The 23071-nt window shown below is 38.7% G+C and overlaps 2 protein-coding genes across 2 annotated transcripts in view; both read right to left on the bottom strand.

Moving 5' to 3' along the window:
- Positions 1-18737, bottom strand: part of tpcn3 (two pore segment channel 3) — a 31535-nt gene extending 12798 nt beyond the window's left edge. Inside the window, exons 1-11 of the mRNA XM_085409106.1 lie at positions 18361-18737; positions 16491-16573; positions 15803-15917; positions 12809-12937; positions 11860-11976; positions 10431-10549; positions 9553-9654; positions 8339-8465; positions 6859-7066; positions 458-602; positions 177-362 (exon numbers count right to left, since the gene is read on the bottom strand). Of these exons, the coding sequence (XP_085265232.1) occupies positions 177-362; positions 458-602; positions 6859-7066; positions 8339-8465; positions 9553-9654; positions 10431-10549; positions 11860-11976; positions 12809-12937; positions 15803-15917; positions 16491-16573; positions 18361-18450 (1421 nt within the window). The 5' untranslated portion in view covers positions 18451-18737. The remainder of the gene's footprint in view (positions 1-176; positions 363-457; positions 603-6858; positions 7067-8338; positions 8466-9552; positions 9655-10430; positions 10550-11859; positions 11977-12808; positions 12938-15802; positions 15918-16490; positions 16574-18360) is intronic.
- Positions 18738-21957: 3220 nt separating this feature from the next.
- LOC146667443 (uncharacterized) lies at positions 21958-22395 on the bottom strand. The gene has a single exon (XM_085409102.1). It carries the CDS (start codon positions 22393-22395, stop codon positions 22234-22236), a length of 162 nt encoding a protein of 53 aa, XP_085265228.1. The 3' UTR covers positions 21958-22233.
- Positions 22396-23071: the final 676 nt, after the last annotated feature.

Genomic DNA, 23071 nt, shown 5'->3' with positions numbered 1-23071 from the left:
GCTGTGTAATGTCTGGATCTCTGATTCCACATGAACACCTGTTAAAATGTACCTTAAGCTGTCTGTAGATAAATCAGTACTGGGGATTCAGAATCTTTGGTGAGTAAAGACAAAGTGTCAAAAGCACATTAATGACATTATAATGTTATACACTTGTTCTCACGGCATGTTCTCACCAGTTCCAAAAACTGTGTTTGGAGAAGAACACTCTGGGCTCAAACACATACAGCTTCAGCAGAATCTCCAGAATATACAGAGCCAGAAAAACCCACTCTGAATTCGCAATCATTGGATTCTCCTCATCAAGACCGATGAAAACAGCATTCACCAGTATGATCAGGTCATATACCATAACAAAGGCCCTGGAAAAGAACACATATAGTTCTGTGTTTGTAACTACTTACATCAAAATCAGAGGAAAAAAAAAGAAGGTTTCAAAGTTGAATTTGTATCTTACCGGTGTTGGACCAGTTGGCATAGGAGTTTGCTGGGGGCTGACTGGTAGAGGGAAGGGCACAAACTTTGAAGTGGATGAGGTCTTGACTTAATTGTTATTATTTCAATATTCAAGAGGTCAGCAAGCTGGACAAATGCCACCTTACCTGTAAAATAATCATCCTAGAATTGTAATCAAAAACGTTACAAAGATATAAAAACTTAAACTTAGGTCTATTTTAAATGAATCATCTAATGCAGGGGTCGGCAACCCTGGGCACGCGTGCCAGCTCACGCGAAGGGTTAACTCAGACCTTCCCAAAGTGTGGGGCCCGCCCCCTAGGGGGGGCGCAGAGCCATTGCGGGGGGGGGGGGCATGAAGAGGGGGAAAAAAACAACAACAACACTTGGACACTGCTAGCATGAGGCGCCCACAAACGCAAAGCAGGAGATGAAGCATCGCTGAATATGTTTCCAAACCAACTTCATTCTAAGCCAAAGACTAGAAAATATGGTGAAGCATGTCTTCCCTTTGGTTTCACCTGCACAAGTGCCGAGGTAGGTCTCCCTGCAGGATTGGTTTTCCCTTCGTCAGGAGCACAGCTGGGCTCTTCAAATCACGGACAAACAGTATCCCACATTCTTGATTTTTAGTTCACAAACACTTGTTGTAATGACTAACTACTCCTGACATGTTGGAGATGTTTGCTCTTTATACAGTAAAGTTACAGCGGGATATAAATAATATCAGGCTGATCCTGCCAGGATTTGTTCCCCCAGTTCAAATCAGGGACAAACAGGATCTCACAGCTGTTTATGTTTTTAAACCTATTTTGCACAGAGAGGCGCACAGCTGACGTGAAAAAAGGCACATACCATAAACGTTGCGTGAAGAACTCTGTATTCCTCGTCCACAGGTAAACGGAAAAAAAGAGTTTTAAAAAAAAAAAAATTTTGGTGATTCGAAACGCCGTTTACGTGTGAACGGAGCAGATGCGTTTTCAAAAATACCCGTGTAGGTGCGGACGTAGCGTAAAAGAGTTAGTAGTTTATTTTCTTACTACCTACAGATCACTAAATGTTTGAGGTGTGAAATAAACCGCAATTGAGCAAAATATGTGTGTGTGTGTGTGTGTGTGTGTGTGTGTGTGTGTGTGTGTGTGTGTGTGTGTGTGTGCGCGCGCGCGCGCGCACACACTGTGAGGGGGGGCGCGAACATTTTTCTGTAAAACAAAGGGGGGCCCAGCGGAAAAAGTTTGGGAACCACTGGGTTAACTGATGGCACGACCATAGCTGGGCCCGGTGGGCCGATGGTGATTTTTCGTTTTTATGGGCCGATGCTTTTTTGTTTTTTTGTTCTTTTTGTAACGGCATGAACAATGAAAGGTGGTGGATTGGCCACATGCTGGCCGATGCGTAAAAATAACTCAGTTGTTTGGTGGTGGCTATGGCGGAGCTTCCACAGAGGCCAGCAGGTGGATGAGGGAAAGGGGAGGCAGGAGAAGGAGAGACCCGAGGCGGCCGCCGGTCCGAGTGTCAGGTGAACTGAACTTCAGGTAAGACGGTATGACCTGCAGTCTATCTGGGTCAGATATAAACCAAGTTTAGGTGGAGTTTATTTTCGTTATGCTGAATTTTTACAGTCAGTTACAATAACTCGTACAGCGTACTAGCTAGCATGACAGAGTTTCTATACAGCTGGGCGGGTGCTATGATGTTACTGATAGTGAATTTTATTTTATTCATAAAGGTTAGTTAGTAGAGTTGCCAACAGTCCCTTAAAAATGGAATGGTCCCTCGTTCATTGAAAATATTACGCATTTCATATTGAGCTGAGAAGGAACACAGTTTGTCCCGTACTTCAGCTACAATGGAAAAAGACTCAAAGCTGGAGTTATTCTGTGTGTTTACGCTGTCAGCGGTTTCTTCTTCTCTCATTCTCTCACCCTCCCTCTCCTGTTTCTACTTCAATCATGAAACTGATCCATGATCAGCTGATCGGCTTTTCTCTCTTGTTTGTTTATCACTTTGTGCCAGAAAGAGGAAACCAGCGGATGTCGCGCTAAACAACAGCAGCACTTTTAAACTTGATCAGCTGTTGTTAGAATTAATTTCATATTAATTTCTAGTATCAGCTGATGTTTGCTGGAGCCACAGCTGTAAAGCTGCTGGTCATGATATGGTTTGGTTATCTGGTGAGATGGAAACATGAAGATGAAACCAGGAGATGTCCTTACTGAACCATCAGAGCTGAACAGGTGATGGAGAAACAGGTTTAACTTTTAGGTGACATGAATGAGTTGAAGGGAAGTTATGAACTGTTTCTGAGAGACAAATAACACCAGGATCCTTTTCTATGTAGCTGACAGCTGGTAACTGTGCAGGTGCGGGTCTAGCAAAGTGTTGCCGGGGGGGGGGGAGGCATTAACAGGGAGAGGTGGGAACAAAGAAATACTTTTCTTTCTTATTCTCATTTCAGATGTCTCGCTTTTAATAAATAATTATCTGAATCTTACAACCAAAGTTTTTATCTGATATAAAATGTATAGAAATCATACCAATGAGACAGTACATCACTGTCACAACAGCGTTTGTTTTCATTCAAAGGCTTTATGGCTTTTCCTATAATACCTGGTGGGCTGGTCTCTAGTCAAAATGCCCGGGCTGATTTTTTTGTCCCAGTCCAGCCCTGGGCACGACACGCAGGGAATTAATTTGAGCAGGTGCATTTAAAAAAAAAAAAAATGGCCGGGCCAGCGGTGTACATCACAAATTAGCTCGCATAGACACATTAGTTGTGCTGCTTCTTAATGATGGTATCTTAGCTAACAACCCCAACTACCAGATTCAACTTGTAATTGGCTAAAAATCACTTTGCCTACTGGTGAGAGGGACGTTGCTAGCTGGCAGTTTTTTCGAGCAATGTTGAAATTTCCACTTTCCAACACTTCAAATGCTTCAGGAGCTGTCTGCTCAGTGCAGCATCAGCACCACGGAAATCCGTAGACTCGAGACAGAATTCACAATGCGTTTTTGGGACTTGCAGGTGTATGGACCAATGTTTTCTTTTCTGATCAAACCAGAAAGCTTTAATGAGCAGCTGGATTTGTCTTGCATTAACTGGCTGGACACAGAGGACATCGAAATGCAGCTGATTGAACTGAAAAGCTCGAGTCTGTGGGGGTCAAAGTTTGCAGAACTACAGACGCAGCTGGAATCCACAGCTGTGCGTGTTCATGGAGCTGCATGTTCACCTGCTGGACAAGTTTAAATGTCTTCAGAACATTGCAGAGGCCTTATTGACAGTATTTGGCTCTGCATATCAGTGTGAGCATATTTTCTCTGACATGAGTGTCCTCAGGTAGCCGTCTGAATGCTGGACACTCGGAGACCTGTGTCTCTGAGTGGGAGACCAGAGATCATATTAACATGTGTGTCTCTGTATTAACAAACATGCCATATTGGCCCAGTTTATTTTTCTTATTACTGTTGTGAGGAGACCATAAATAGCATTTGCATTTTCTGTTGTACAGTTCATTTGCTGTTATGGATAAAAAGTCTTTTTTTGTTTCAAAATAGCTGATAACTATTCGCTGACAGCTGCCAACATCTGTGAACAAATATAATTCTATAAAGTGGTTCTATATAGTCAGTGTTGGGGAGTAACGGAATACATGTACCGCCGTTACGTATTTAAAATACAAAATATGAGTAACTGTATTCCGTTACAGTTACCGTTTAAAAAGGTGGTATTCAGAATACAGTTACTTTGTTGAAATAAATGGAATACACTGGGGTACTTTCCTGTTTCATTTTGTCGCGGGTCAGGACTGTTTGGGTTTTGTTTGACAGCTACGTTCTTTCGTTCCAGGCGGCAGCGCTACGGTTGCCATGGTTACAGGGCGACGCTCTCTCTCTCTCTCTGCGACTGTGTGTTTCCTGGGTGAGAGAGCGCCTTTTCGTTGTTGTTGTTGTTGTTGTTGTTGTTGTTGTTGTTGTGCTAAGCTAACAGGCAGAATGCTACAAGCATAGCTCTAAAGAATGTAGCATCATGGGCAGTGTAGTCCGTGTTGCAGGGAGAATGCACTGCCATACACGTTATGTGTCTGTGAGCGCGAGGAGGGAGAGAGAAAAAGGCGAGTGGAAAGGTACGAGTTGTCGTCGAGGAAAAACGGGAGCTGGAAACATGTAAATATAATAATAACCACTGCAGCCAAGAAGAGTGCCTGACGAGCCCAGGTGTAAGTAAGCTATTAAGACTCGACTGTACACCGTGTTCGTGTTTTCCTCCGAAAACAATAAGTTCCGTTGGAGCAGTCTTTCAACGCCTCTCTCTGTCTCTCGCAAGAAAAGTTGACCCACACAACAAAGTAAAGCTATTTTTCGGCTACCAGCCAACAGGGACCCCGCCGTATTAGTCAGATGTCCCTTTACTACAGCTCGGAGTCGCGGACCTTCAGTAATAGTAATAAATCACACAGCAATAGCACATTCACGTTGTTGTAAAAAGCATGATAATATATTAAGTAATCCAAAGTATTCAGAATACGTTACTGTCATTGAGTAACGTAACGGAATACGTTACAGAATACATTTTGGGGCATGTATTCTGTATTCTGTAATGGAATACATTTTAAAAGTAACCTTCCCAACACTGTATATAGTGTGTAACTGTTAATATAGAGCGTTATTACATTTATTGCTAATGCAATCATATGGCACATTGACTTCTGAGGAAATATTATATGGCACTCATGATCAGAAAGGTTGCCGACCCCTGACCTAATGTAACAACCTTCTGTTTGTTAAATGCAGGAATTGCAGTACGCACCGCAAAACTGTTTTCATTTTTCCTTCGAGTATATAGCAGCATTTTTGGAAATTTTTATCCCCTGTGCAAGACTGAAAAATGAAGACAAAATGCCAAAAACTGAAGTAACTAACTGCCACTTGAGGCTTGCTCTGTAAGCAAGACTCCCATGTGAAAATGCAAAGTTTTATAGTTTTAGAAAGGATGTCTAAAGCATAGCACAAAAATGGTTTTCACAGTGAGGAAGAAGAAAACAGAAACAGCAAATTCATGCTATTGCTCAAGTGCAAAGTCACACACACTGCGTGTTCATAAAGCAGAGGTTAAAAACCAAAAAAATAATAATAATAAAATAAAATAAAAACCTGCATAAGAGGCAGTAGTAAATAACTTGATAGAGACAAAATCATTAAAGGAATTCAGGGATAACAACCACACACAGGGAAATATGTATAACTGTAAAGATCAATTAGATTTTTTTTTTTACTTGTTGGGTTGTATAACATCAGATGTTGTGGTTGGTGGAAAAATAGAAATGCTCAATGATAATGCATTTTGACTTCCTTCATGTGGAAGATGAGTGTGAAGACACTGACTCAGCAGAGTATGCAGAGCTGAATGATACTGGACATCTGAACAATGCCTCAGCTTCAAGGATTAGACTGGACTGGTGACAATTTAATGGCCTTTAGGTAGATTTAGGGCATGCAGGCTGTACTCAGTTTACACATGAACACGCAAAACTGTGAGACAACCTGGTCACCTACGGCTCTAAGCAATTAAAATGCATGTACATTTAATCTTATTCATAACCTTACCCTTATTCCAAAGCAAATACAAAATGTTGAGATATTTGTGTAGAATAATAGAAGATGTAATGCAGTTCCATAGTTTATCTGTGACATGCAATCATATTCAGTCGTACAGAGCCAGTTTGGCCTTGAAATGTTGCTAAAATGTAAAGAAGGCAGCATTGCACAGCAGCTTTGTTCATTTGTGCTGAATATTACACTCTTCTCATAGCTTCTTAGCTGTGGATCTGGGAACAAACGAACTATTTTGCCAAGTTGCATAGTGACGCACCAGGAGTTTATTAAAAGCTAGACAGAAATTTTACACTTTGCAATGCCTACAACATTATTGACTTTGCCTACTTGCTTAAATTACAATTTCAGGGGCATTAACCACGAGTTTAATGTTTGTCTTTGTGTTTCTTACTCTTTAAAGGTCACAAATAGTTATTTCAAACTATAGATGACCTTTTAACCTTTTTACATGCATACTTTCATCATGTCATTCTCATTATGCCTTTCTCTTCCAACACTGCTCTCTCCTCTTCCTCCTCATCTCCAACCTCATCTCCTTAAATTAAGTCAAAGCTCTAACACATGAAAATGTACATAAATATGCTCAGTTACTCTCCATATTGTCACAATTACTTGTCAGCTGACTAGACATGTGACATGCAGATTAAACAGCTGACAACAAACCGGCTAAAGAAAAATAAATCTCATCCCTTCCATCTTGGGTACTTATAAAGAACTTTACTAAACTCAACTTCCCTAAACGTGTTTTGGATTTAAGGTGTGTATGTTGGTTTGGATATCACTCACCAATGGCCCCTTGGTTCTTGTCATCAGAGACGCTCCATAGCAGCTCTCTGTGAGCATTACTAAGGTTGGGTTGGACCAGTCGGACCAGTTGGTTCCAGCTGGCCTGGGTCACCACTGGCTCGCCGCCCTCCTCCCTTTGCTCCTGTAGGACACCAAATGCTCGCACCATCTTGTGCCTCTTAGCTCTCACTAGCTGCCGTACCTCTTCCTGTTGGAAATGATCATTTTCTTCTTAAATGACATGGAATGTGCAAAGGAAATCTACTGTATTCACAAAAGATGTGACATAAATTTATAGAAAAATAAGTACGTTTAATAAATAATTCCAAGATCCAGGTGCTGCTGTGACAAAGGAACTTTCGGGATACATCTTATTTGATTGAATTGACAAATATTAATCAGATCTGCTTGCCACTTTATATAAGTTGATATAATCTTACATGGCATATAGAGTATTTTGCAAAACCCTTTGCACAGCTTCTCAGGAGGTATGGAAAGTCATTGACTAATCAGACGTTTGGCGGTCAATCCCTGGCTGCTTCAGTCTGCATGTCAAAATACCTTTAGTCAAGATACTGAACCCCAAGTTGTTCTCTGATGTATACATCAGAGTGGCAATGCTTGTGTGAATGTTGCGTGATTTTGTACAATTCTAACGATCCTAAAAGTCAATATTGGCTCCAACGTCCTTTATTCTTTACCACGGCCTGATATTTCCTAGGCAAGCTTCCTTGTAGCTTTCCTGAAGTAGTCTTCATAAACAGTTCTCCAGGCTTCTTGGAGGAAATTCCATTTTATTAATGTTGAGGTCCTGGTTCTAGGGAGGCCAATCCATGACTGCTTGTGTTCCACCATGTGTTTTTCTAAAAATGCATGCTTTTATTGCATTGTCAGTGTTTTCGGGATCATTGCCATACTGAAAAATTAAGCCATCACCAAATAAATGGCCTGCCAGATGGTATTGCAATCAAATCTGACAGTGCATTTTTATGTACATAGTTTCATCAATTTTGACAAGATTCCCAACACCACCGGCTGAAATGCTCAAACTAGGACAGAACCTTTACTGTGATTTACAGATGGCTATAGACACTTACTGTACCCCTCTGCCAACTTCCTCTGAACATACTGATTTAAATTAAAAATTTCATTTTGGATTTATGATACCATAAGACCTGTCCCACTGATTTTCCGTTCAGTTTTTGTGGACTGTGGTATAGCTTAGCCTTTTCTCCTGGTTTCCCTCTCTTAAGAATGACTTCTTTATAGCTACGCTTCCACTGAGACTATTTGTAATAAGGCTTCAGTGAACAGTAGATAAATCAAATGCAGGTCCAGATACATCTCTCAAGTCCTGTGTCAAGTGTGTGTGGGTTTTTTTTAATGCGGAGTGGCTCAAAACTTTTGCACAGTATGGTATTTTTTAAAGAAATTATAAAAATATAGAGAACCTGCACAGGAAACGGTCACATGGCTGTACCTTCAAGTATTTTTTATAGTTGTTGTATACGACAGCCAGGAAGACGGACATGAAGATGTAAGTGTTGATAAGGATGTACACAATGAAGAAGACTGCGAAGAAGAAGTTGGCGTTGTATGCTGGCATCCTGACAATAACAAGCAGAAAAAAAGAAGTCAGGCTAAGATACAAAGACAAATAGATACTAATAGAAAGATACTAGATACTAGAAGAAGAAAAACGGTTAGTGTTCACTTCCTTCTTCTTTTCTGTAAAGCTCAGAGAGTTCCCTCTCAAACCAAGAGGTCAGCGCCAGAAAGAAACACAAGAGTTTGTGTGGTTTGAAGTGCTATCTAAATAACAACACTACTTTTACTTCACAAACAGTTTCAAAATACATTATGTCAAATACACTAATTAAAAATCTGAGAATTAGGATTATAACTGAGTTTGGCTGAATTGTGTTATTCATGTCATCTCCTTGCTGTTCAGACATCACGCCTTATTGATCATATAAACAATTCCAGTATTCAAGGAATACATGCACAACATTGAATGCAACACAAATTACATTCAGTGGGTTTCATCTGAACAAAAATTTTAACAGAAATGAGAAAATCTGCTAATTTTTTTTAATCAACTGTCCTTTTTCAAATATTAATAGTTGGTTCATCTCGCCCTATGACAGCTGGGATGGAATAGTTGGTTCAACGAGATAAGCACTATTAACAACAGTGCTGTTTCTTTCTTTCAGTCAGAGCCACTGAATGATGTATAAGATGATGTGAAGATGTCCAATTTAGATTAAAAAGACAGATCTGGATAAAAATGTGACATTTATGCCAGTTTTATATGTACAGTATGTGAGATAAAGTGCATCTTAATTGCTCTCCAAATATTTAATCATCTATCATTAATCTGTGAATCTATTTTCATCCATGTTTCATAGTCATCTTTGTCTACTTGATTTTGTTGATTGTTTGACAAAATGCACATAAAACTAAAGTGGAATGAACCAACACTACATTCCATTTTGCAATCACACGCAAAATCTGACTTCCACGTATTTTCACAAACTGAATCATCTCAAAGTAAATACTATATAAAGTAACGTCATGCAAACACAATCAGGGATTTAACGTACTTTAGAAAAAGGCATGCTTCATGAAGACTGAAATAATTGTAAATTGCTTGATCTCAAAGAACACAAATTGAGATTTACAATACAAACTTACATGACGTCAGGGCTATTGGCCGTGGTGACGAGGACGTACAAGTCAAACATGATTTCCAGGTAGCTGGTGAAATATGGTGTTCCATTTATGTTCGTCAAACCTCTAGAGAGAGAGAGAGAAAAAATACATACACTTAAAAACTATTGCTAAAACTCAAAAAAGTCCTCTACTTTTTCACTAAAAACAAAACAAAGCAAAAAAACAGAACACATGGCCTCAGTAGAGCCTTTGGGAAAATGTTGACCATTGTCTAACTGCGCCAGGTGGTGTGGCTCTTTGACTGACCAGGAGAACATGTTTGTAAATGTTGCATAAGCTTAAAATCTTTGCTTATTTATATGGATGACATAGCTGGGTGTTTGCACAATTGCCTGTGCAAGCTCATGTTATAAATTACAATTTCACTGGTTGCATCATGCAAGATTTTATTACATAGAGAAAGAAAGAAATCCAGGTAATATATTTGGATTGGATCTCAGATCTTTACATGTATTCAGCTTGTTACAAAATGTCAGAGAATGACCCAGCAAGTCTGTCAAATCTGTTGTCTGTATGCTGCTTACTATTGTCCCTTTTACTCTCATTATTCCAGGCTTCTCACTACACTGCCTGAAAGCTATCATCTGTTACCTACCTGCCCATTATTCGTGTAGAGCGCTTTAGCTTTTGCAGGAAGTGTTTTCAAGTTGCATGGGTCTCAAAGACTCCCAAGTTATATGCAATGTAAATACAGCCTTTTAAAAGATAATAAACAGGCCAAAAAGATGTCACATATATGGAATGAAATAACTTGAATGATTCTAACTGAAAACAAGTTTAAAGAGAATTTGAAAACTGTCAAGAGCCAACCTCAGAATACAAAGGTACAGCTTTCTCACCGTTTGCCCAGCAACTTCAGCGCCATGAGGGCGAAGATGAGGATACTGAACATGAAGAGCAGGAAGACGTAGAAAATCTGAGGCAGAGCATTACGGATGCTCCTGAATGCTCTGCGGAGCTGAACACAAAGGAGCACACAGTGACACAGTTTTACATGCAAAAGCTCTTTCCTTATACACTTATCAACAATGTTTTCAAGTACCATTGGCTCGTGAAGTCAAACATTTACATGCTTAACAACATTATGTCTGCCTCAAACACTCCACAAATTCCTAACAGAGAAAAACTAAACATGATCCATTGATCAAACGGCAGAAAATTCATGACAGACAAAACACCACTTTGAGAGCCTTGATCACGTGAACACAAACAAATGCTCAAACTCTGACCAGATGTGAAAACATTTTCAAGTATGACTTAAACTGAATTTAGGACCAAAGCTTTCTACATGTCTGCAAACCACGAGTCACTTGGATTTCTGGGCAATTTGTCATTTACAACATACATGCATAAAACTTCTGTATGAGCCTAATCACCTCCAGGGCTGAGACTGGGAAAAAAACATGCCAAAAAATGTAGTGGTTAGTACTGTTGACACAGCAAGATGGTTCTTGGTTCTACCACTACTATGTTAGGTTAACTGGTGATTCTAAACTGGCCATGGATGTGAGATAGATAGTGTTTGAAGTACATCGAATAAAATATGCCTATCGAGCGGACAAGCATAGCAGCTGTAATGGTCCACTTGTGAAAATAGATTTGTTGGAGATTTTGTTTGACAACAAATCTGACTGCTGCACTGCCGGACAGGACAGGCAAAAAATAAAATAAATAAGTTAATTGTATAAATAATAGAAGTTAGTTTAATAAGACCTAAAAATTCGTTAAATAGAGCCATCTTGTGATGTCTCTGGAATATTTCTTACAGCCAAATCATTAATAATCCCCACAAACACATTATATTTGGTGTCAAAAAACACTGAGCTAATGAAGACGTCATATTTTGAGAATGAACTCCTAACGGGGATGATTTCTTCTTTAACATGTATTCTGATATATGTTATTTCTCTTAGTTTTCTTAGTAATTTCTCCTAATCTTCACTGTAGTACACAAAGTTTCTGAGTTTAACCCTAGGAATGTAATCATAGAAAGAAGACACCGAGACAGTCTATAGTAGAGCCATGAAAAATGTAACCAATGACCTACATTTGACTACAGTGCTTATCCTCACTTTACTTTTAGTGCTTCAAGCCTTCCCATATCAGTTCAGCAGAGCTAGTTCTCTCTAAAGGTGGTGCTCATTACAACTGAAATGGATCATCCTCTGGAGAGGATTTAATGAGGAAAAAAACGGAAAAAAATTGAAATGTTCATGGTAATGAAGCTTTCATTACTGACTGTGGATTGTTTAAACATTCAGCCATTACCTGCCGTCCCTCTGTGACGTTGACCAGTAGAAGCGGCCGCAGGACTCTGGACCAGCGAACACCATAATAATTTGCAGCTTTCAATGCTCCATAAATGATCATATCAACCAAAGTGAGCTAGTCAATGCACAAAAGAACAAAGTCATTTAATGGTAAATGGTAAACAGACTGGTTCTTATATAGTGCTTTTCTACTCTGAGCAATCAAAGCGCTTTATACAACTTGCCTCGTTCACCCAGTCGCACAAGCACTTTTTTCTATGCAAGTGCTTCTAACATTCACACACATTGAAAGAATACCAGCTTCAATGCTAGTATTTACTATCTATTTGCATTTCAAAGAGTCAGATGCAGTTCAAGATGCATATGTCAATACTTAAAGTGTTTCCATGACCAAACTAGCTAGATAAGAATAAACAGGATTATTCTAAAATGAAATTATTTGAGCAGTAGTAGAAGGACAGTCTTCTTTGAAATGAAAATGATTTCATATATAATACAAACAAAATAACAACTTATTCCAAATATTCCAGAAAATAAAAAGTTGTGCAAGAAAATTTGTGACTGAGAGCCTCAGAATCACTGAGTCACAAGGAAGCTTTACTACTTTGGTAGTGCTGAGAAAGCAACATCTTAGGCTAAAGGTTGTTTCACAACAAGAGGAAAGCCTTCTCAGCACATCCTGTCTCTGCAGCTCAGCACACGTTAACAGTTTCAGCTTTCAGACCCTAAACCAGGAAGTCCTCTGGGTGCACACTGCACACTCACCAACTGACAGGAATGTATAACCTCTTCCTAAGTACTTAGTCAAAAACATCTTTACAATGACTTGTTCTGGTTCTGTCTGAGTTAGAGGAGCCTTCTTCCAAAATCTTCCAATTAAAAATACATATATACTAATAATGTGTATAAACCCCTCCCACAATAATAATGCAGATTGGCACTCCTACCGTGAGGATGACAATGATGCAGATATTTTTGGGATCTTTCCAGAACTTGTCACGGAGAATCACCTTGGCATAGTGAATGACTCGAATGGTGAAGATGAGCAGACAGAGTATCTCCACCAGCATGGTGGCCTGAAAAACAACATAACACAACACATGACCATACTTCTGATAATAATTTAACTTCTTGGACTTCACAGTAGCTAGTCTATTTCACTGATCTCAGCTGCACTACTGTAATTGCTGTATAGACCATCATACTGTACAATACAATAATTATAGTTTTCCAACTGTTTATTAATACTTGCAATTGTATATCTACAACCTGTATAGTTTTCATATTTTTAAACATATGCATAACCTGTTCATAGCCTGCGCATACTTATAGTATATTCATAACATTCCTTCATACCTTGTACATGTAACATACTATAATAGATCCAAATTCTGTATTATATATTATTACTAAAGCACTTTCTGGATGGATGCAAACTGCATTTCGTTGCCATGTACTTGTGACATGTGCAATGACAATAAAGTTGAATTTTATTCTATTGTATTCTATTCTTCAGGACTGGTAAAATGTTGAATGGCCTGAAAATCTATTCAGTCTTTTTATAATAAAATGCTGAGGTGTAGACAGTAATTAGTATTTCTATTCATACAAGCCACAGAAGATTACATTAGAGTCAGTCAAAGTTAATGGTGTTATTAATTACTTTTACATTACCAGCTATTACTGAACTCCAATTTGGAATTTCAATGATTGCACATTTTACATATAGGTCAAGGGTCAAGTTCAAGGTCAAGTTCATTTATATAGCACATTTCCAAACCGTCCATACTGCACAAAGTGCATAACCATGTAAAATGCCACTGAAACAAATAAGATGTAAAACAATGATGCAGTAAAATATGGAAAAAATAAATAAAGTAAATCAATAAAAACAACTAAAACAACAACTAAGGCTGTTACAACCAAAATGTTTAGGTCAAAGTTTGTTAAAAGCCAGACGATAAAAATGTGTCTTCGGTAACGATTTAAACTGATCACGTGTTTGTGCAGATCTAATGCGGGATCTGCCACAGAGAAGGCTCAGTCGCCATGAGACTGATATAGAAAGACATAGAAAGACTGTAGCTACATCAAAATATAATATATACCCTAATACCACTATCTCCCAGTTTCATAAAAACTATAGCGGTGTGTAGTTGGTAACAAATTACTGCTGATAGAAAAGCAGCTTATTTTAAGTGATTAGAACATTATACTAGAACTAAACATCTTGAGCTGCTGCGTCTCAATCATTATCAAAGATCAGACATATGATAGTGTCTCCATAATAGACCTCATCCATCCAAGCGTATTGACTGTACTTGACTGTAACTCTTGTTGTGCTTTAGACACCTGTTGTGAGCTCGCCGTTCACTCTAGCCAGAACCAGCAGCAGTAAGGCTCACCAAGACTGGGGAGCAGACCAAGAAATACAATTGCCAGGTGCAGTCCAAAATGTTGGAGTTGAAGTCTGTCAAGCTCTGGGAGAAGTCTATTTATATAAAAATGGAAGAGGAATTATTGCTAATTCGCATTGTCAAGGAGTGAAGCCAAAAAAGGTGGCAGTAGATAAACCGTTACTCAAAAAGCCATCTCTAGACCCAGCAGTTTTAGCTAATTATAGGCCAATCTCAACCTTCCTTTCATATCAAACATCCTTGAAAGAGTAGTTGTCAAACAGCTAACAGATCATCTGCAGAGGAATGGCTTATTTGAAGGAATGGCTTCAGTCAGGTTTCAGAGCTCATCACAGCACAGAAACAGCTTTAGTGAAGGTTACAAATGATCTTCTTATGGCCTCTGACAGTGGACTCATCTCTGTGCTTGTCCTGCTAGACCTCAGTGCAGCGTTCGATACTGTCGACCATAATATCCTATTAGAGCGATTAGAGCACGCTGTAGGTATTACAGGTACTGCTCTGCATTGTTTTGTATCATATCTAACTAATAGACTTCACACATTTTAATGCTTTGCAGATAACACACAGCTTTATCCATCCATGATACCAGATCTCACACACCAATTAGTTAAACTGCAGGAATGTCTTACTCCCGGAAAAGCCTTCAGCTAATCCAAAATGCTGCAGCAAGAGTCCTGACAGGGACTAGAAAGAGAGAGCAGATTTCCCCTCTATTGGCTTCTATTGCATTTAATATTTCTTCTTCAGTCACCTTTCTCACTCACTATGTGTTAACAGACCTCTCTGCATTGAATCATACTCGTTATTAGTCTCTGTCTCTCTTCCACAGCATGTCTTCATCCTGTCTTCCTTCTCTCACCCCAACCGGTCGCAGCAGATGGCCCCGCCCCTCCCTGAGCCTGGTTCTGCTGGAGGTTTCTTCCTGTTAAAAGGGAGTTTTTCCTTCCCACTGTTACCAAAGTGTTTGCTCATAGGGGGTCATATGATTGTTGGGTTTTTCTCTGTATGTATTATTGTAGGGTCTACCTTACAATAAAAAGTGCCTTGAAAAAACTAACAAACAACAACAACAAAAACAAACAAACTAGTAAGAAAGTATGCTAGTTGTTTATTTAAACTGCTATATTTCACTTTTTTGCATTCATTAATTTTGCTACATACTTGCTAAATTTAACATCTGTATAAGTTTAATTACTAGTCAGCCTTTAAACCAAAATGAAACTTAGATTTACAAGAGCCCTCAGAACATCACTTAGTTAGTACTTAGTTTATATCAGAATAACTCTTATAGTGTTTTTTCATAGACTCTGCTTCAATCAGCATGACAGAGGCTCAGATATTTCAGATATATCAGTTCCAATACTGTCTGCATCTCTGAATTTTTCAAAAAGCACTTACGATTGTTTGGACATTTGGCGCTGCTGACAAACCTTTTATTCCTCTCAGCACCCTTAGCCTGCACATTAAAAAAAGAAACTATAAAAACAGGACAGTGTCTCTGTGTGGCAGTTGCAGTCTTACCCATATAGGCAGAGGGTATACAGCTGGATCCTCGAAGATGGCAAGAGACAGATTGACCAGCATGAAGAAGTAGAGGAGTACCTTTAGGGCCCAATGATTATAGAGCATATACAGTCTGAAAATCCACACACAAAGTTGGATATTAGAGCAACTCACACTCATTATTCAATCCAAACTGCATGCTATAACTTAAAGTCCTCACATCCAAATGCATTTCACATTAGGGGGAAGTCATTTCACATCCCTCATAGTTTGCCATAGCAGATTGACTAATAAACAGGAGAAAATGTTGCATTTGCTGGGACAATATATTCTACATGAAAAATTATCCATTCAACAATGTTGATTTAAAGCTGTTATAAAGACTAATATGTATTTATTAAAAGTGAAATATAAAGTTATGACACCTTACAGTAAATATACAGAATAAAAAAAATACCAACCAGTCAGCACAGGCAAAGAAAGTCATCGTAAACAGAGCTAAAAGAAACTGTTCTAGTCTGACATGTTCAAACTGCTGGTCAAAAATTAAGAGGAGACGGAGAGGAGTGAAACATCTTCCAGGCTGAACAGATTAAATATATACGTGTGTACAGAAATCAGCACAACAGAAATACAGCAGAGACAAACAAAATAATTATAGAATTTCCACATATTTAATATGGATGGATGGATGTGAAAGCCGCACCTGACAGCCTGAGGTGATGTGTCAAAGTAGACATTTCTGTTGTACTGGGCATCTGACACATAGATGGCAGCCAAGTTAAAATCCTGAAACACACAGAAGGGCATTTAAAGCATTTAAATATTACTCTCAATATAAGAAGATCTGCAAAATAAAAGGTATTTAACGCTGAAAAATTAACAAAAATTAAAACAAATCTATTATCTGATTGTCTTTTTTAGTTACATATAGTTGTTTGTTTCCTTAATTCTCACATTTCCTTTGTCTGTTAGTGGATTGTTTTTTGTTTTTTCGGCCGGCTTGTGCGATACATATATGAATGGTATGAGATCAAGTGTAAACCATCATTATGGTATTATCCATAGGCACACTGGCTAAGGTACAGCATGAATTACAACAGCCTTACCTAAGCCATTTCTCTGTGTGAGATACAGCAGGCAAAATCAGTTTTGACCATGTGACAAACTGTTGCTATTGATAAGAAATTCTCACCAGAGAAACCATCCAATCCACACATGCAAAGAAATCAAAGCACAGATCCCGATAAATTATGTGTAATATAAGAAATGATACAGAAAACATACTGAACACACTAAGAAAGGGGTGTACAAAAAGGCATGGAAAGTCATGACACCAGCTGAATAATATCAGTAAGCAGTCCTGCCACTTGGTTCAAATTGATGTTGGTTCATTCAAACTGATGGCCTATAAAAACATGTCTTATAAGAAACATGGGTAAAACCAATGAGGACTCGCAAGACCTTTGAAGCCTTATTGTTGCAAAACATACTGAAAGCATTGGTTACAGAAGAATTTACAGAAGAAACTACTGAAGGTTCCAGTGAGCACTTTTGAAGCCAATATCCGGAAGTTGAAAGAACATTATTTCACCATAAACCGGCCACGACCAGGTGCTCACTGCAAGATTTCAGACAGAGAAACAAAGGCAAATGATAGTATGCATGTTCAATACATTTTCCACTCTGTCATTTCTCATTATTACACATAATTTATGGTAATCTGTGGTTAGATTTCTTTACATGTGTAGACCGAACTGGTTGTTATTGGCATCTGGTGAGAATTTTACATCAAAAGCACCTTTAGAAATATATTTACTTAGAAAATTGGTGGCACGTTCAATACTTATTTTACCCACTGTAATTATCAGCAGCTTCACCGAAAGGTTGAGGAAATGAAAACAACTTGCAGAAGCACAGACTCAGGGTCAGCAGTGACCTGCTAGACAGAACCTCAGTGATGGATCCTTGGTTCAGGGCCAATATACATCCCAAGCACCAAAAGACTAGTGCACTTAAACACAAAACTGTGTTTGAGGTCAAGTCTATGCTGTCTGATTAATTGGTGACCACAGTGCATGAGCCTGAAGGCTAGCAAAGAATAGTGCAACTGGTAAGAATCACTGGCAAGCAGGTCCTGAGCTGTGACGAGAGAGTTTTAAGGTGATTTACAGTGATTTAATATAGAAGGCAGTTCACTCAAATAGTGGAAGGAACATATAGATTGTTTGTTTCAAGCATTGAACCATCTGTCAAAAATGGTCCGTGAAAAAAAAGGGTCCCCTTTTTTTTTTGTTTTTTAAACAGTCGTCCAAAGCTATCGAATAAAATCTATTTTATTTGTCAATGATTCACTTAATGCACAATAAATTCATCTTTAACAGAGAACTAACTAGGGAAGTTGGAAGCTGTATACTAGTGATGGGTGCTTTATGGGGCTTAAAGGACAAGAGTCCAACAGTTTACTGCAGTCGTGGAATCATTTGCACGTTCTCCAGGCCATCCGCTGACAGAAAACCTGCACAATCACATTATAATCACTTGTAGTTGTGCAGGAGCGTCCAGCTGTGTCATACCTCTTCGCTTTTTGCTGTATTCCCTGTGTTTGAATTTCCTTTTCTTGCAGACGCTTCGGGAATGTTTTCATTCTTCTCTGATTCAGACATCTCTCAACACGACCGACACAAAACGTCCCAAAATGTTTCTTCTAACTTTTTAATGACTCTCGAAATGTCTCCAAACTTTCACTACCAGCTCCTCGGCGTTTCTAAGTGGTGAAAAAAAGAAAAACATATATCCAAACTTAGTTTAAGTCGCACTTTTTGACGTAAACGTCACATCAAGCGTCATCCACGAGATTCGCATCAGAGGATTTCTTTCCAGTGGCATAAAAATGACAACCGCTTGCCATCTATCTCAGCCTACTGATATCTGGTCAGAGCCGCTTCAAGTCTTGCTCCAATAAACCACGACTCTTGCTGACTTCACGGACCAGCGGAATGAATAAGGAGGAAAAAATACAGTGATGTGTAAAACAGGCTGATTACCATTAAACAAAGCAACAACAAACTATCTCATATTCCCTAATAACGAAGTTGCAGATAGCGAGTAAGTAATAGACTTACAAAACGCAAAATGTTACGTTTTAACCAGATTTAGAGTCGTTGACCAAATGTCTCAATGAAAATCAACAATAAATGCATAAAAGGTTGAAGATTTTTTTTAAACTTTGAATAAATAAGTAAAAGGAAAAATCCTATTTTCGTAGCATTGTTGCTACATGTCATTGTTACATGTCCCTTTTTATTCTTGTCCAATTAACCTCTACAATTTAATTTGTTCTATACTTATTCCTTTGTAGTGGTTTCTATAAAAGAATTATTTTTGGTGCTTTTTTCTTTTATGCCCACCGTTTTCACTGTTGAACTCGTATTACTATGCTGTTGTATTTTTCAGACATTACTCGGAGACAGTAAAAGCACCATGTGGTATCATGTGACTCAGCACGATAACGGAAACTGGGAGAAAGAGTCAGAGGCATTTCAAATAGTGGGAAAATTAGGAGAATATACAGAAATACAAGTTTTTGCGTTATTGTAGGGTCTTCATCCTACAATATAACGTAAGAAAACGTTTTTTTGAACATGCAATTTATTGAAAACAATGCTTAAACTGAAACAGGCTGTTTTACAGATGATCAAAATCTTAGAACCACATGCCTTTAAAATGCCAATTCTGTGCAAAAATGTGGTTTCGTTGTCATTTTCTGTCAGGTAGTCTCACTGTCATAACTTTCTGATGGCAAAGGCAAAAAAAAGTTCCCTTTTTGAACGTGGTTGGGTTGTTGAACTGCATAAGCACGGTCTCTTGCAGCGTCGCTGCTGAGGTGGGTCATTTGGAATTTCTTAAATGATCCTGAGGGTTATGGAACAAAAAAGTCAAGTGGAAGACCCAAAATAATTTCACCAGCACTGAGCCGGAGGATAAAATTGGAGAGAGAGACAATTTTCAAAAAGATAAGAGATTTATTGGAATGTTAATCATAGGGTTAATCATTCTTAATTTCGTTGTTCTCGTGACAATGACAATAACGTTTCTGATTCTGGGTGTTGTAGTTTGTTGTTGTTTTAGTTTATATGCTTAATTCGTTTTATGTGTGTATTGTATATGAGTGTAGACTTGTATATAGTTAAACATGCATGGATAATATAATGTCAAATTCTGAATATTGATTTATAAACAATGGGATTTGAAAAAAGTGGGTAGGAAAAGAAAAAGTGTAAACTTCATCCTACTGTTTTTCAACCACAAATATTGTGTAGACACATAGTGTAAATAGTGGGAACAGCTCATGCAAGTGGGACCCTAATCTGCCCGATGTACTCTGAGCCCCTCTCAAATGACTGAACTCCTCACCCTGTTTCTAAGGGAGAGGCCAGAAAGCTTATTTTTGCCACTTGTGTCCACTATCTCATTCTTTCAGCCACTATTATAGGTCATAACCTCAGATGAGGGAAATGACATTGATCGACCAGTAAATTAATAGCTTCCCCTTTATGCTCAGCTCTCTCTTCACTACGACAGAATGATTCAGCATCCACATCCCTGCAGATATTGACAGACTGATTGGTGCACTATCTTGCACCCTTCTCTCCTCACCCCTGAAAAAGACCCCAAGATATTTAAACTGCTCCACTTGGCAGCAACTGTTTTAGTGATTTTGTTTTATCCAAATAAAATTGAATTCAATTCAATAAATTAATGATTAATTAATTAAAGAGCACTGACCTTTTTTATGTTTTTAGGAGTGAAGCTTTGTGGATGATCCTTAAGCCTGTTAGCTCATTTCTGCCATTTGTAGTTGAGATGTCATTCTTTCAGTTCATTTTTCAGAGCTTGTGACCACAGGTGATGGTAGATCGATCTGTAAATCGTCAGCTTCCACGCTGAGCTCTCCCTTCATCATAGCAGATGTGTACAGAATCCACATCACAACTAGTATGGTGAAATACTAGTTGTCTCTCAATCTTTAGCTCTTCCTCCTGAGACAGTAACTTGCTCCTGTTGTTCCTCCTTCAGCCCAAAGATCAAAGAGTTGGGGTATTTAACACCCCTAAGTGGGTACTCCATCTTTTCCCAACTGAAGAGCATGGCCTCAGATTTTGAGTTGTTAATTTTCATCCCAGTCACTTCACACGTGTTGCAAACTGCCCCAGTGTGAGCTGGATGTTGTTGATGAAGCTAAAAAAAAAAGATACATCATCCATAAAAAGCTGAGATGAGATCCTGCAACCACCAAACCAGACACTCTTCACCACTTGGCTGCAACTGACCAAAGACGAGAGATGGTTATTTTATACATTTATTTTTTCCAAATAACTGCACTAACAGTTATCACCTAGGTTCTTGCTGATGATCTTGGAGCCCATTCCAGCATGGAGCAAGTCTTCAATTATGTCCCTTCAATCAACAGCTCTTTGGTCCTGCCCATGGTGGTGAGGTGGTTGGAGCAGCAGATATCAATTCAGTGGACATGTGTGCATTATACACATACGCTGAAATCAAAAGTATCTGTAATTGACTGATTGTAGTCAACCTGTACGAATTCTGGCTGGGTTGTAGGGGAACAGATTCCTATTTCACTCAATGACATACAAAACAACCTTTTAACGTATTTTTTAAGATTGTTTTTGTTGATATGTCTCTCTCAATTAAAATGAAGCTACCATAAAATTTATTGCTGTTCATTTTTTGTGAGCAAATTTTAAATTTCTTCAGGGGATCAAATAATTATTCCCCTGACTGGACCACCGGCTTGACATACTCAGTAAGCAAGAAACTTAAGGTAAGGGGAGATTCCAACAGATTTATTTGATATGGATATGAAAACAATCACATTTAATGAAACAATGTTTTTTTCTTAATGACAAGAAACAAATCATTTTGGATACACTTTTAACACAGTATTAATACTGTGGTTTTAAGTGTCTGCCCCAGTTGAAATAAAATTTGACTATTTGTGCTTTAGGTTAAGATAATTCTTGTTAGCAGCACTGACATCTATAATTTTAGGTGTTTAAACTGAATTGGTTAACATGAAGAAATAAATACAATCTCCCAACAATACACTGTGAAGCTGAGTAAGTCCACCCTTTAAATCAACATAAAAAAAGTCTTAATCACGACATTTATTTTATTGAAATATACATTTCCATGTTTTTATTTACTTTAAATCACAACTTGAAACATCAATTTATTTTTAACTAACTCAAGAAAAGTGTCAAACTGTCCAACAAAACTGATTTTTTACAGCAATCGTTTCAAACTTGACATTCTCAAGTGGATGTGGATGGATGTGGATAGAGTACAGTCTTTATCAGTTAATGTGGGGCACAGTCGTCTGGAGGCTGATTTCTATCCTTCCATCATTCCAGGGACTTAAATAAAAATCAGTCTGGTCTCCCTTCAACAGTTTTCTTTTTGACTGCAACCTCAGAGCGCACCACACTCTTCATAGTTCTCTGCATTATCCATGTAGCTAGGTGGATAGTCACAAAGGCACCAGAGACGGCCCACAGCCAGTTCCTTCTGAGCCAGCTCTGAGGTTTCATGGTGACACCACTGCAGGGGAAGAAGAAAAACAGTATTTACTCACAAACACTTGGTATACAGAAAAACATGGCAGGGAAGCCAAATAAAATTGACCATTTTCACAGTTATTGGGAGGAAGAGTTTGTTTTTAATCACAGGTAAACAAAGGGTGTATGTCTCACTTGCTGCGGCACTGGGAAACTGAACCATCTGAACTGTGAGCTGCAAGGAAAAGGTAAGACTGCTGCTGACATGATAAATGCATTTAAAGCCACGATGAGAAAAAAGCCCTGCACTTTCCCTCCAAACAGCCACTTTGTTCTCACTGTTTCGATGATATCACGTTTTAACGACAGTCCAGCCATACTACAAGTGTGATGACTGCAAAGTGGGGTGTACAAATACAGCTGCTCTGTGACGGCCTCAGAGGTTGTTTAAGAGAATATTGGGAGCAACAACACCATGAAGTCCAAAGAACACACCAGACAGGTCAGGGATAAAGGTATTCAGAAATTTAAAGGAGGCTTAGGCTACAAAAAGATTTCCCAAGCACTGTTCAAGCGATCATTCAGAAATGGAAGGAGTATGGCACAACTGTAAACCTACCAAGACAAGGCCGTCCACCTAAACTCACAGGCCGAACAAGGAGAGCGCTGATCAGAAATGCAGCCAAGAGGCCCATGGTGACTCTGGACG

The sequence above is a fragment of the Rhamphochromis longiceps genome, linkage group LG6 (assembly GCF_057381845.1).
Source record: "Rhamphochromis longiceps isolate RC_006_pf linkage group LG6, R_longiceps_female_GT1.1, whole genome shotgun sequence".
In the NCBI taxonomy this organism is placed as follows: Eukaryota; Metazoa; Chordata; class Actinopteri; order Cichliformes; family Cichlidae; genus Rhamphochromis; species Rhamphochromis longiceps.
This window is presented reverse-complemented; position numbering and strand designations above follow the sequence as displayed.

What these genes read in the sequence shown, in the direction of transcription:
- LOC146667443 (XM_085409102.1), bottom strand. Translation starts at nt 22,395, where the DNA reads ATGAAACCTCAGAGCTGGCTCAGAAGGAACTGGCTGTGGGCCGTCTCT.